The 15,470-nt window shown below is 42.5% G+C and overlaps 1 protein-coding gene across 2 annotated transcripts in view; it reads left to right on the plus strand.

The window, feature by feature from the left end:
• Positions 1 to 15,470, plus strand: part of LOC115161154 (glycogen synthase kinase-3 beta) — a 54,121-nt gene that overhangs the window by 21,010 nt on the left and 17,641 nt on the right. For both annotated transcript variants that reach the window (XM_029711922.1, XM_029711923.1), the window contains exons 2-3: positions 2,946 to 3,139; positions 14,920 to 15,003. In XM_029711922.1, coding sequence (XP_029567782.1) covers positions 2,946 to 3,139; positions 14,920 to 15,003 — 278 coding nt within the window. The remainder of the gene's footprint in view (positions 1 to 2,945; positions 3,140 to 14,919; positions 15,004 to 15,470) is intronic.

The following is a 15,470-nucleotide window of genomic DNA, read 5'->3' on the forward strand; positions in this document are numbered from 1 at the left end:
CTAACAGACGGACGAAGATACCACCACGTATCCAATTTACCACCAGAGACATTCTGAAGAGTTTACAGGAAGATCTGTTGGCCAACCCGGCCAGCATCTACGACCAATCTACCGAAGCGCAGCTCAGAGTAAATATTTATTGCATTTTCCTTTTCCAAATGGGCGGTAATTTAGAATGCATAAGATCATGTATTTACGATAGCCTAGCTGCTGTTTCTCTGTTCCTAAATCTTCCCGCTCTTTCATTCAAGCCCAACCCCCTTTCCTTTGTGTAACCAGCCATGATACAGGTTCCGTCCACCAGGACGTTTTCTGTATGACATCATTTGTATTCTGTGTATATGTAATTCTGTGTGATTAGTTTAGGTATTTAGTAAATAAATAATTAAACCCAATTTTGTATTGCTGATTCAACTTGTTAGCCAGGGTTCGTGAAGATAGCCAAGAATTTACAACTTTCATTATGAGACTGAAAATAAGATAAGGGTTAATATTGACTGCTATCGATGTCAAATATTACTAAGTATTTTAAGAGTTTATTCGGAAGATAATGGCTCTATAAACGTTCTTCCGTGGTGCCCCGACTTTCTAGTTAATTACATTTACATGATTAGCTTAATCAGGTAATATTAATTACAGAGAAATCATTTTATAAGTTAGCATGTCATATCACTTAATCCGGCATAGCCAAAGACACGACAGGGATGACCAGTGAGATATACCTGCTGGAGCGCGTGCTACGGGTGGGTGTTGTTATTTTGACCAGTGAGCTGAGATAAGGCGGAGCTTTACCTAGCATGGACTTATAGATGACCTGGAGCCAGTGGGTCTGGCGCCGAATATGTAGCGAGGGCCAGCCGACTAGAGCATACAGGTCGCAGTGGTGGGTGGTATAAGGGGCTTTGGTGACAAAACGGATGGCACTGTGATAGACTGCATCCAGTTTGCTGAGTAGAGTTTTGGAAGCTATTTTGTAAATGACATCGTCGAAGTCGAGGATCGGTAGGATAGTCAGTTTTACGAGGGTATGATTGGCGGCGTGAGTGAAGGAGGCTTTGTTGCGAAATAGGAAGCTGATTCTAGATGGAATTTTGGATTGGAGATGTTTAATATGAGCCTGGAAGGAGAGTTTACAGTCTAGCCAGACACCTAGGTATTTGTAGTTGTCCACATATTCTAAGTCAGAACCGTCCAGAGTAGTGATGCTAGTCGGGCGGGCGGGTGAGGGCAGCGAACGGTTGAAAATCATGCATTTGGTTTTACTAGCGTTTAAGAGCAGTTGGAGGCCACGGAAGGAGTGTTGTATGGCATTGAAGCTCGTTTGGAGGTTAGTTAACACAATGTCCAAAGAAGGGCCAGATGTATACAGAATGGTGTCGTCTGCGTAGAGGTGGATCAGGGAATCACCCGCAGCAAGAGCGACATCGTTGATATATACAGAGAAAAGAGTCGGGCCGTGAATTGAACCCTGTGGTACACCCATAGAGACTGCCAGAGGTCCGGACAATAGGCCCTCCAATTTGACACACTTAACTCTGTCTAAGAAGTAGTTGGTGAATCAGGCGAGGCAGTCATTTGGGAAACCAAGGCTGTTGAGTCTGCCGATAAGAATACGGTAATTAACAGAGTCGAAAGCCTTGGCCAGGTCAATGAAGATGGCTGCACAGTACTGTCTTTTATCGATGGCGGTTATGATATCATTTAGTACCTTGAGCAGGGCTGAGGTGCACCCATGACCAGCTCGTAAACCAGATTGCACAGCGGAGAAGGTACGGTGGGATTCGAAATGGTCAGTGATCTGTTTATTACCTTGACTTTAGAAAGGAATGGCAGGATGGAGATAGGTCTATAACAGTTTGGATCTAGAGTGTCACCCCCTTTGAAGAGGGGGATGACCGCAGCAGCTTTCCAATCTTTGGGGATCTCAGACGATGCGAAAGAGAGGTTGAACAGACTGGTAATAGGGGTTGCAACAATGGCGGCAGATAATTTTAGAAAGAGATTGTCTAGCCCAGCTGATTTGTATGGTTCCAGGTTTTGCAGCTCTTTCAGAACATCTGCTATCTGGATTTGGGTGAAGGAGAAGCTGGGGAGGCATGGGCAAGTAGCTGCGTTGGGGTGCAGAGCTCTTGGTCGGGGTTGGGGTTGCCAGGAGGAAAGCATGGCCAGCCGTAGAGAAATGCTTATTGAAATTCTCGATTATCGTGGATTTATCGGTGGTGACAGTGTTACCTCGCCTCAGTGCAGTGGGCAGCTGGGAGGAGGTGCTTTTGTTTTCCATGGACTTTACAGTGTCCCAAAACTACAGGATGCAAATTTCTGTTTGAAAAAGCTAGCCTTTGCTTTCCTGACTGACTGCGTGTATTGGTTCCTGACTTCCCTGAAAAGTTGCATTTTGCAGGGACTATTCGATTCTAGTGCAGTCCGCCACAGGATGTTTTTGTGCTGGTCAAGGGCAGTCAGGTCTGGAGTGAACCAAGGGCTATATCTGTTCTTAGTTCTAAATTTTTTGAAAGGGGCATGCTTATTTAAGATGTCCCACAGTGTGGTCATGCGAGTGTGTCAGGCTTCGTAATATAACTCTGACAGTGTGGTCATGCGAGTGTGTCAGGCTTCGTAATATAACTCTGACAGTGTGGTCATGCGAGTGTGTCAGGCTTCGTAATATAACTCTGACAGTGTGGTCATGCGAGTGTGTCAGGCTTCGTAATATAACTCTGACAGTGTGGTCATGCGAGTGTGTCAGGCTTCGTAATATAACTCTGACAGTGTGGTCATGCGAGTGTGTCAGGCTTCGTAATATAACTCTGACAGTGTGATCATGCGAGCGTGTCTGTCATCTAGTCTCGCTTGTTTATTTGTCATTAGACACAATCTTCACTTAAGGTCACTGAAGACTATCTCAGCTCTTCTCTACCCTCATCCTCTCTCTGTACCTCCTGCAGGGGACAAGGATGGCAGTAAGGTGACAACGGTGGTGGCCACCCCAGGCCAAGGGCCCGAAAGGCCCCAAGAGGTCAGCTATACAGACACCAAGGTGATTGGGAACGGCTCCTTCGGAGTGGTCTACCAGGCCAAGCTGTGTGACTCTGGAGAGCTGCTGGCCATCAAGAAGGTTCTGCAGGACAAGAGGTTTAAGGTGAGAGAGACTGCAGGTTGCTCTCAGACACACACATTTCTTTGATCTCATGAAACGATTACATCATTCATGTCTTTTCAAAGATAACATCCTTCATTCATCTTTCAGTTGAAGTCTTTTTCTTCCATCCTTTCTTTGTAACGGATGACTTTCATTCAGAGTGGGTTCTACTATAACTTTTATTCAGAGTGGGTTCTACTATAACTTTCATTCAGAGAGGGTTCTACTATAACTTTCATTCAGAGTGGGTTCTACTATAACTTTCATTCAGAGTGGGTTCTACTATAACTTTTATTCAGAGTGGGTTCTACTATAACTTTCATTCAGAGTGGGTTCTACTATAACTTTCATTCAGAGTGGGTTCTACTATAACTTTTATTCAGAGTGGGTTCTACTATAACTTTCATTCAGAGTGGGTTCTACTATAACTTTTATTCAGAGTGGGTTCTACTATAACTTTCATTCGGAGTGGGTTCTACTATAACTTTCATTCAGAGTGGGTTCTACAATAACTTTCATTCAGAGTGGGTTCTACAATAACTTTCATTCAGAGAGGGTTCTACTATAACTTTTATTCAGAGTGGGTTCTACTATAACTTTCATTCAGAGTGGGTTCTACTATAACTTTCATTCAGAGTGGGTTCTACTATAACTTTTATTCAGAGTGGGTTCTACTATAACTTTCATTCAGAGTGGGTTCTACTATAACTTTTATTCAGAGTGGGTTCTACTATAACTTTCATTCGGAGTGGGTTCTACTATAACTTTCATTCAGAGTGGGTTCTACAATAACTTTCATTCAGAGTGGGTTCTACAATAACTTTCATTCAGAGAGGGTTCTACTATAACTTTCATTCAGAGTGGGTTCTACTATAACTTTCATTCAGAGTGGGTTCTACTATAACTTTCATTCGGAGTGGGTTCTACAATAACTTTCATTCAGAGTGGGTTCTACAATAACTTTCATTCAGAGTGGGTTCTACAATAACTTTCATTCAGAGAGGGTTCTACTATAACTTTCATTCAGAGTGGGTTCTACTATAACTTTCATTCGGAGTGGGTTCTACTATAACTTTCATTCGGAGTGGGTTCTACAATAACTTTCATTCAGAGTAGGTTCTACAATAACTTTCATTCAGAGTGGGTTCTACAATAACTTTCATTCAGAGAGGGTTCTACTATAACTTTCATTCAGAGTGGGTTCTACTATAACTTTCATTCAGAGTGGTTTCTACTATAACTTTCATTGAGAGTGGGTTCTACTATAAAGGACGACTTCATCCATTCACACTACTATTCTCTGGTCTTTTGTGAATGGATTACAGGCTCCACACTCTGTTAGTAGAACAAAGAGAGAGACAAACACACACACTATACAGGTGTCCCTCAGTTCCCTGCCACTCTCTAGTCTAGGTCCACTACTACAGAATCAAACTCCTATATCTACATCTGCTCAGTAGTAGCAGTGAATGCACAGATGGCTGTGCAATTTAGCATTGTGTTTTGCGTGTGTGTGCGTGTGTCAAGGTCCAGATTGACGCCATGTTAAGCCAATTTCTCCTAGGCCTGACGATACCATCACTATCTCAATGTGGGGCTGTGAATAGGACTGACTGTTGTGTTGCTGTTGTCTTTTAGGTTGTGTTTTCCTTTCAATTAAGACCTAGACAACCAGGTGAGGGGAGTCCCTTACTAAATAGTGACCTTAATTCATCAATCAAGTACAAGGGAGGAGCGAAAATCGTCAGACACTCGGTCCTCAGTGGAATGAGTTTGACACATGATATAGATAATATCACCATAATCTAAGACCAGAAGGAATGTTGACTGAATGATTTGCTTTCTGCTATTTAACAAAAAGCATAACCAGTCCTATAAAATAAGGCCATTTTAATTCTTAAAGATAGACTCAGCTAAATGTCGTTGCCACAAGCAGCACCACAGATATTGAGATGAGCGAGATGCAAGACTTCGCTCTCACACAGTCACACACAGTATGTGCACGTGTTCGCTTCACACTGTTCACAGTGAGGTAGCCAGGGAAGTTTCAACGCTCCGCGTTGTTGTGGAAATTATTTTCTGCATCTACGTCATCGATGAGTCTACCTTTAAGTTCTTAACTAATTCATTAAAATGCTTTTTGAAGGAAAGCCTATCATCAATGCAGATGCCTATATTAAGCAGGAGCACAATCAATGATGCCACCATCCAATGTACGGATTAAAGGTCGACCGATTATGATTTTTTAACGCCGATACCGATTATTGGAGGGCCAAAAAGCTGATACCGATTAATCGGACGATTATTATTATGATTTTTTTTTATATGTATATATATATATATATATATATAAATACACACACACACACACACACACACACACACACACACACACACACACACACAGCTCTGAAGTGACAACGATACTGAAGAGTCTGCTTAGGAGACAAATACTCTCAACTGTTTGAATAATAAAAATAGAGTTTAAGTTACCTGTGATGAATGCTGAAAACAAAAACTGTAATTTCTATATGCAGGAAATCCTATTTTAATAATGGGCATGGTAAGAATTGACTACCAAAGTGCGAGTCATAATTCCCATGACAGCTTCTAGCAAAATCTGAAAAGCGGTTCCTTCATTTATTCCATAGGATATTTTTAGATTAACTTAAAATAAGGTCTGTGTTTGGTTTAGGCTTACACCACCTTGCCAATTTTATAACTGTGTAGATATCCATAGTATATAACTCTGATCAATATAAGCGAAGATAATTTTTTTTGTAGAGTGGATTTATGAAAATATGTTGACAAACGTTACCTAGTGAGATTTACACGGGTATCAAAACGCCGAGGCGGTTTAAGCACAAAACACAGACCTTATTTGAAGTAGATCAAGACATTCTCTATGGAAGACATGAACGGTAAAATAACGAAGGAACCCCTTTCAAGTTCAGCCGCAAGTTATTACAGGAATTATGACGCGTCGACTATTTCTCTCTAAACCATATACCTTTGACTATTACGAGCCTGCTGCTGCCTACCACCGCTCAGTCAGACTGCTCTATCAAATATCAAATCATAGACTTAACTATAATATAATAAACCTTAGGTCATTAATATGGTCAAATCCGGAAACTATCATCTTGAAAACATTATTCTTTCAGTAACATACGGAACCGTTCCGTATTTTATCTAACGGGTGGCATCCATAAGTCTAAATATTCCTGTTACATCGCACAACCTACAATGTTATTTCATAGTTCCGTAAAATTCTGGCAAATTAGTTTGCAACGAACCCTGATTCTGCGTGCAACGAACGCAAGAGAACTGACACAATTTCACCTGGTTAATATTGCCTGCTAACCTGGATTTCTTTTAGCTAAATATGCAGGTTTAAAAATATATACTTCTGTGTATTGATTTTAAGAAAGGCATTGATGTTTATGGTTAGGTACAGTCGTGCAACGATTGTGCTTTTTTTTCGCAAATGCGCTTTTGTTAAATCATCCCCGTTTGGCGAAATCTGCTGTCTTTGTTAGGAAGAAATAGTCTTCACAGTTCGCAACAAGCCAGGTGGCCCAAACTGCTGCATATACCCTGACTCTGTTTGCAAGAGAAGTGACACATTTTCCCTAGTTAAAAGAAGTTCATGTTAGCAGGCAATATTAACTAAATATGCAGGTTTAAAAATATATACTTGTGTATTGATTTTAAGAAAGACATTGATGTTTATGGTTAGGTACACTTCGGAGCAAAGACAGTCCTTTTTCGCGAATGCGCACCACATCGATTATATGCAAAGCAGGACAGGCTAGATAAACTAGTAATATCATCAACCATGTGTAGTTAACTAGTGTTTATGATTGATTGATTGTTTTTTATAAGATAAGTTTAATGCTAGCTAGCAACTTACCTTGGCAACGTAAAGCAGGTGGTTAGAGCGTTGGGCTAGTTAATGTAAGGTTGCATCCCGAAGCTGACAAGGTAAAAATCTGTCGTTCTGCCCCTGAACAAGGCAGTTAACCCCCCGTTCCTAGGCCATCATTGAAAATAAGAACGTGTTCTTTAACTGACTTGCCTAGTTAAATAAAGGTTTAAAAAAAATAAAAAATAAACATAACATTTAAAAAAATATATAATAATTGGCAAATCGGTGGCCAAAAATACCGATTACCGATTGTTATGGAAACTTGAAATCGGCCCTAATTAATCGGCCATTCCGATTAATCGGTCGAACTCTAGTACGGATACATAAATGATCAGATACTTTCTTACCTGATTTGGAAAATAACATATACTTCATTTTACCTGCATTAAGTACCAATTTCAGTTCTGCAAGGCAATAGCATACACCACAGTGTCATCTGCATACAGGTGAAATATATATTTTTTAAAGATAAACCAATATTCTTAATGTAAATAGTAAAAAGAACCGGACCAAGAATCGATCCTTATGGGACACCCTTTGTTATGTACAGAAAACTGGATTCAACACCATCAGTAAATACACACTGCCTTCTGTCCGTTTAATCATTTTCAAACCAGTTACTTGCAGATGGGTTCTAGGCTGCGTTTAGACAGGCAGCCCAATTCTGATCTTTTTCCACTAATTGGTCTTTTGACCAATCACATTAGATCTTTTTCAGAATTGGGCAGCCTGTATAAAATCAGCCCTAGTCAGACATTGAGGTTTGGGTGTTCTGTTTTCCCTTTATAGCAGCCAACCCCCCTCTTTCTTTTCTCTCTCTCCCTATGTGTGGACTGTTATGCAGAATGAACTCAATGAGCGTTGAGCGCTAAGTCTCCTCACATGACTGCTGCACACACACGCAACACACACGCAAACACATGCGAACAGTTCACACACACACCGACATCTTTTTCTCCTCCTCTGTTTCTCTCTCTTTCTGCAGTGTGCCTCACACAAGGAGTGAGCCGTAAGCCGGGAGCTTTGTGACCAGTCGGCACATGTGCACGCACGCACACACGCACGCACACACACACACACACGTGAGCAGGCTCTGTACCATAATGCAGCTGGCTAAAGTAACTGTGTGTGTGTTCTAGTGTCAGGCGCTGGGTGGGCTCAGGCTTCTCCCAGTGTATCTTGGGATATGTCCCTCTGGACTTTTTTGAGGGATCATATTTCAACCCAGTGGAAGAATTACAGTGTAATACCCATAGTGTGTAAGTATAGCGTGTGTGAGTGTGTGTGCATGTGCTTGTACTCTGCATAGTCAGGGCTATAAATTAAAAATAATATTGGTAGCACTGGTGCTCCCAGCTTTAAAAAGTTAGGAGCACAACATAACATTTAGGAACACCAGAAAATTAGATATATAGCCTATATGAATTCTAGCTACTTCTGAAGCACATGTTGTGCCTTAGAAACTAATATGTAACACTGTAAATGAATTAGTTTAATATAAAAACTAAAATGTTGATACAAATACCTGTCATTGAAATTAAAAAGATTTGTGGAATATTAGGTTTCTACTTTGTGGAAATGCACAATTTTTCTATTGCGATGCATTGCATTGAAAATTGTACTCCGTCTCTTTAAGAGCAAGTTTGTGACGAGGACATGCAAGATATCTGTCATTCATTCATTGCTGTGACCAGTGATCTCCTGAAGAAGCTATCCCTTTTCCTTTCTTTCTGTGCCCCCACATGTTTGGATATACTGGTAAAGTCACCAGGTTGTAAGCTAGCTAGCTAATGAGGTAACAAATATGACTGAACAAAGTGTAAAACAGATGCAGCCCGTGAATGGCCTACGACATGATTTATGAATGTAAAAAAGTAACTAAAATAAACTTCTTCTCAATCAATTTTTTCTCCTGTCTTGAATGAAGAAATTATATTTTGCGATCTCACAAAATAAATGTGAAATCTTTGAGGAGAAGTTCAATCAGTGAATCAGGTCATCTCCATGGTAACCAGAGACTTTCTGCCATACATGCCTTCAAACTACTGTAAAACCCCTTACGTGTTCCCTTGCCTAAGGAAAACGTTTGAGGGGCTCTCTGCAGCACCCTTAAACAATTTCCTTAGGTAAGAGGAAATGGTTCTTTAAGGTAAATCATTAAGGGAAACACTTAAGATGTTTTATGCAACCAGGCCTGATCTTTTGAACTGTTTGGGTTAGATACAAGCAGTTTTCGCTGTGTTAATGGTGCAGGCATGACGCTAACGAATCTGCGCTTGGGAAACAATAAAAATAAATATATACACAGTGGCAAGAAAAAGTATGTGAACCCTTTGGAAATACCTGGATTTCTGCATACATTGGTCATAAAATTTTATCTGATCTTCGTCTAGATCACAACAGACAAACACAGTCTGCTTAAACTAATAACACACAAACAATTATACATTTTCATGTCTTTGTTGAACACACCGTGTAAACATTCACAGTGCAGGGTGGGAAAAGTATGTGAACCCTTGGATTTAATAACTGGTTGACCCTCCTTTGGCAGCAATAACCTCAACCAAACATGTTCTGTAGTTGCGGATCAGACCTGCACAACGGTCAGGAGGAATTTTTGACCATTCCTCTTTACAAAATTGTTTTAGTTCAGCAATATTCTTGGGATGTCTGGTGTGAACTGCTCTTTTGAGGTCATACCACAGCGTCTCATTCGGGTTGAGGTAAGGACTCTGACTGGGCCACTCCAGAAGGTGTATTTTCTTCTGTTGAAGCCATTCTGTTGTTGATTTACTTCTGTGTTTTGGGTCGTTGTCCTGTTACATCACTCAACTTCTGTTGAGCTTCAATTGGCAGACAGATAGACTTACATTCTCCAGCAAAATGTCTTGCTAAACTTGGGAATTCATTTTACCGCCAATGATAGCACGCTGTCCAGGCCCTGAGGCAGCAAAGCAGCCCCAAACCATGATGCTCCCTCCACCATACTTTACAGTTGGGATGATGTTTTGATGTTGGTGTGGTGTGCCTTTTTTTCTTCCACACAGTGTTGTGTGTTCCTTCCAAACAACTTAACTGTAGTTTCATCTGTCCACAGAATATTTTGCCAGTAGCGCTGTGGAACATCCAGGTGCACTTTTGCAAACTAGTTTTTAGCAATTAGGGGTTCTAGGGGTTCACAGTACTTTTTCCAACCTACACTGTTCATTTTTAAATGATGTATTCAATATAAACAAGAAAAATACAATAATTTGTGTGTTATTAGTTTAAGCACACTATGTTTGTCTATTGTTGTGACTTAGATCATCAGATCAAATTTGATGACCAATTTATGCAGAAATCCATGTCATTCCAAAGTGTTCACATACTTTTTCTTGCCACTGTATATACAGTACCAGTCAAAATTTTGGACACAACTACTCATTCCCGAGTGGCGCAGCGGTCTAAGGCAATGCATCTCAGTGCTAGAGGCGTCACTACGTCACTACAGACCCTGGTTTTATTCCAGGCTGTATCACACCCGGCCGTGATTGGGAGTCCCATAGGGCTGCGCACAATTGGCCCAGCGTCGCCCGGGTTAGGGTTTGGCCGGGGTAGGCCGCCTTTGTAAATAAGAATTTGTTCTTAACTTACTTGCCTAGTTAAATAAAGGTTAAATAAAAATATAAAGAATTTCCCAGATTTTTCTTAATTTCTTCTTATTTTCTACATTGTAGAATAATAGTGTTGACATCAAAACTATGAAATAACACATGGAATCATGTAGTAACCAAAAAAGTGTTAAACAAATCTAAATATATTTTATATTTGAGATTCTTCAAAGTAGCCTCCCTTTGCCAAGATGAAAGCATTGCACACTCTTGGCGTTCTCTCAACCAGCTTCATGAGGTAGTCCAAATTTGAGATTTTTGGTTCCAACCACCGTGTCTTTGTGAGACACAGAGTAGTGTGCAAAGCTGTCATCAAGGCAAAGGGTGGCTACTTTGAAGAATCTAAATTCTAAAATATACTTTGATTTGTTTAACACTTTTTTGGTTACTACATGATTCCATATGTGTTATTTCATAGTTTTGATGACTCCACTATTATTTTGCAATGTAGAAAATAGTAAAAATAAAGAAAAACCCTAGAATGAGTAGGTGTGTCCAAACTTTTGACTGGTACTGTATATATTGGAATATGTTTTGTCTCACTGTGCTCCCAAATTCACACAAGAGCTCCATATAGCATGTTTGGGGTGATGAAACAGCGGAAGCCTATTCATTTTCAATGAAGGAAGCGAAGTGGGTGGGTGGACCGTTGGGCGACGTGAGCATGGGCGAGGGAGCATGAACAGGGCGGGACCAAAGCTGAGAAAATATTCACTTTTGTTGTGTACTCCGTGACATCGCATTGCTATTGACCAATCGAAGTTCACTATAGTTTCCAGCCCCTACTGGATTGGTTGTTGATACCTAGCATTACCTAGCCTGCTTCCTAGCATCAGCATGAGGGCGACGAAAGCGTGGCTGTCTGAATTTATGCGTTAAAAGGATCTCAGCCGTTAAACTCTAGGTCACACAGCAAAATATTTCGGAGCATAGTCCAAATTGGTCGCACTTTAGAGCCCTATGCATTGTAGATTTTTCTTGGTCTGATAGCTCAGAGCGTCTGCTCTTTTCCATCCATTTCTTCCTGATTGGTGTGGAGTGTGCTCTGCTCCACCATCCTGATAGGGCCATTGTCTGTATGACACCATCCATGGTGATTGTGTCATGATGTCACTGCGGTTTACCAGTCTTTCATTTTCAATTTATATTTAAGGGCTTTATTGGCATGGGAAACATATGTTATCATTGCCAAAGCAAGTGAAATAGATAATGAACAAGTCTCTCTCTCTCTCTCTCTCACCCCCTCTCTTTCCTTCTCTCTCTCTCTCTCTCTCTCTCTCTCTCACCCCCTCCCTTTCCTTCTCTCTCTCTCTCTCTCTCTCTCTCTCTCTCTCACCCCCTCTCTTTCCTTCTCTCTCTCTCTCTCTCTCTCACCCCCTCTCTTTCCTTCTCTCTCTCTCTCTCTCTTGCTCTCTCTCTCTCTCTCTCTCTCTCTCTCCTCACCCTCTCTGTCCCATTGCAGTATATGACAGGTCAGCAGTAATGACTGCAGTGCCGTCTGCTGCTCTGCTCTGCTCCATATGGCACTACCATCCTCTTCTCTCCCTGGCGCTGGGAAAGAGGGCGTTGCCTTACTACCATGCATGCTGGTCTGCCGGTCTGTCTCTATGTCTTTGAGACACAGAAAAACCACATTGGAGGATGGTGATGTCACTGGCAAGTTGAGGGCGTGGCTCAATGGTTGACGGGATTGAAGTAGTTGGCTGACATTGCTCATTTGTGTCCATGCATACAGTAATATATTCATTTTGGTTGTTTGTAAGAGTATAAGATGGTTTGTCTCTGTCAGTGTACTAACAACTCAGCGGCCCTGTTCGTCCTTAGTGACAGGGTTATATTCAAGTCATTCCCAACCTCCACTCCCAGTCACTCTGGAATGGCTGTGTATCCTAGAAACATTCCTGGAGTTCTATTTTCAACACTCCTGGCTTTCCCGCTTTCTCTCTCCCTCCCTCTCCCTCTCCTCTCTCTCTCTCTCTCTCTCTCTCTCTCTCCCTCCCTCTCCCTCTCTCTCTCTCTCTCTCCCTCTCCCTCTCCCTCTCTCTCTCTCTCTCCCTCTCCCTCCCTGCATTCCAGTGTGGATCAGAGCTGGGAGGGTGGGATGGAAGTGTGTTTCCGTGGAGGTTCAATGACTAGGCTGGACTCAGGTCTAAAATATTGGTTGGCCTTCAGGATATTATAAACTCCCAGAGGGCTCTCTGTCTGGTCTGGACTCCCTTTTTACCCTCTGTATCCTCTGTCTCTCACACTACTCTCCATCCAAGGAGCTGCTCTTCTACACTCTGTTTTCTAACCATTATACAACTGTTCTGCATGGAACACGTATGTTCTAACCATTTTAAAACCGTTTTGTGGTTGTGGTACATATGTTGTAATCGCTACAGAACGCTCCATGTTCTAGTTTAACCATTACACAATCACTCTGTATGGAGCGTAGAGTGGATATGGAGTGTTCATGTTCTTAAAAGAAACTGTGAGAAAGAGAAGGAGGAAGAGAGAGAGCTGGCTAAGACAGTATAATATCGAGTAAGGTAAGTAAACACACACACACTATCGCTCTCTCTCACACACACACACACACACACACACAGCTATAAATGTGATTTCTTCGCTCATATGCTGCAGCCTTTTAAAATGTACAGATAACACAGGCACATGCTGGAAAAATTCTCTGCACAAAATCGCTTAGTGCATACAGTAAGCTCCTGAGTACATAATGCATGAAACAGTTGTCAGTCCATGTATGAAATCCATGGTTTCCATAAGAACGAGGGGAGATTCTGTCCTCCATTGTTGAAACATGAGTAGATATCTTGCCTGTTGCTACTCTTTCTCTGTGGATGGCTGCTCTTCATCTGTGGGTGGCTACTTGTCCTCTGTGGGTGGCTACTTTACCTCTGTGGGTGGCTACTTGTCCTCTGTGGGCGGCTACTTTACCTCTGTGGGTGGCTACTCGTCCTCTGTGGGTGGCTACTTGTCCTCTGTGGGTGGCTACTTGTCCTCTGTGGGCGGCTACTTTACCTCTGTGGGTGGCTACTCTTCCTCTGTGGGTGGCTACTTGTCCTCTGTGGGTGGCTACTTGTCCTCTGTGGGCGGCTACTTTACCTCTGTGGGTGGCTACTCTTCCTCTGTGGGTGGCTACTTGTCCTCTGTGGGTGGCTACTTGTCCTCTGTGGGTGGCTACTTTACCTCTGTGGGTGGCTACTTGTCCTCTGTGGGCGGCTACTTTACCTCTGTGGGTGGCTGCTCTTCATCTGTGGGTGGCTACTTGTCCTCTGTGGGTGGCTACTTTACCTCTGTGGGTGGCTACTCTTCCTCTGTGGTGATTACTCTTCCTTTGTGGGTGGGTGCTCTTCTTCCTCTGTGGGTGGCTACTTTTCCTGCTCTGTGGGTGGCTAATCTTTCTCTGTGGGTGGCTAATCTTACTCTGTGGGTGGCTAATCTTTCTCTGTGGGTGGCTACTCTTACTCTGTGGGTGGCTAATCTTTCTCTGTGGGTGGCTACTCTTACTCTGTGGGTGGCTATTCTTACTCTGTGAGTGGCTACTTTTCCTGCTCTGTGGGTGGCTAATCTTTCTCTGTGGGTGGCTAATCTTTCTCTGTGGGTGGCTACTCTTACTCTGTGGGTGGCTATTCTTACTCTGTGAGTGGCTACTTTTCCTGCTCTGTGGGTGGCTAATCTTTCTCTGTGGGTGGCTAATCTTACTCTGTGGGTGGCTAATCTTTCTCTGTGGGTGGCTACTCTTACTCTGTGGGTGGCTACTCTTACTCTGTGGGTGGCTATTCTTACTCTGTGGGTGGCTACCATTACTCTGAGTGGCAACTGTTCCTCTGTGGGTGGCTACTGTTCCTCTGTGGGTGTCTACTTGTCCTCCTCTGTGTGTGGCTACTCTTCCTCTGTGTGTGGCTACTCTTCCTCTGTGGGTGGTTACTTGTCCTCCTCTGTGGGTGGCTACTCTTCCTCTGTGGGTGGCTACTCTTCCTCTTGGTCTGTTTGGCTGGAGACTTTTGTGGACTTACGAGTTCTCCAGACTGAGGGCAAGTAATTATCTTACGTTATGTATGATTCTTACGTTAACCTGGTTCTCTGTCTCTGCTGCTGTTTGCTGTTGACCCACCTTTGTCTTGTAGTTCTCTCATGCTGTATCCTGTTGTAACAGTAAGTAGTATTGACTGATGTCTGTCTGTCTCTCTCCCTGTCAGAACCGTGAGCTGCAGATCATGAGGAAACTGGACCACTGCAACATTGTACGCCTGCGCTACTTCTTCTACTCCAGCGGAGACAAGGTCCGTTTGCCTCTCTGTCCGTCCATCTGTCTGCCTCTGTCTGTCTGTTTCTCTGTCTGTTTCTCTGTCTGTTTCTCTGTCTGTTTCTCTGTCTGTTTCTCTGTCTGTTTCTCTGTCTGTCTGTCTGTCTGTCTGTCTGTCTGTCTGTCTGTCTGTCTGTCTGTCTGTCTGTCTGTCTGTCTGTCTGTCTGTCTGCCTGCCTGCCTGCCTGCCTGCCTGCCTGCCTGCCTGCGTCTGCCTGTCTGCCTGTCTGTCTGTCTGTCTGTCTGTCTGTCTGTCCATCTGTCTGTCGCTGTCTCTGTCTCTCTGTTTTGTACAGTGCCTTCGGAAAGTATTCAAACCCCTTGACTTTTTCAAAATTTTGTTAGGTTACAGCTGTATTCTAAAATTGATTCAATTGTTTTTTTCCCCTCATCAATCTACACACAATAACCCATAATGACAAAGCAAAAACAGGTTTTTAGACA

The sequence above is a fragment of the Salmo trutta genome, chromosome 24 (assembly GCF_901001165.1).
Source record: "Salmo trutta chromosome 24, fSalTru1.1, whole genome shotgun sequence".
Classification (NCBI taxonomy): Eukaryota; Metazoa; Chordata; class Actinopteri; order Salmoniformes; family Salmonidae; genus Salmo; species Salmo trutta.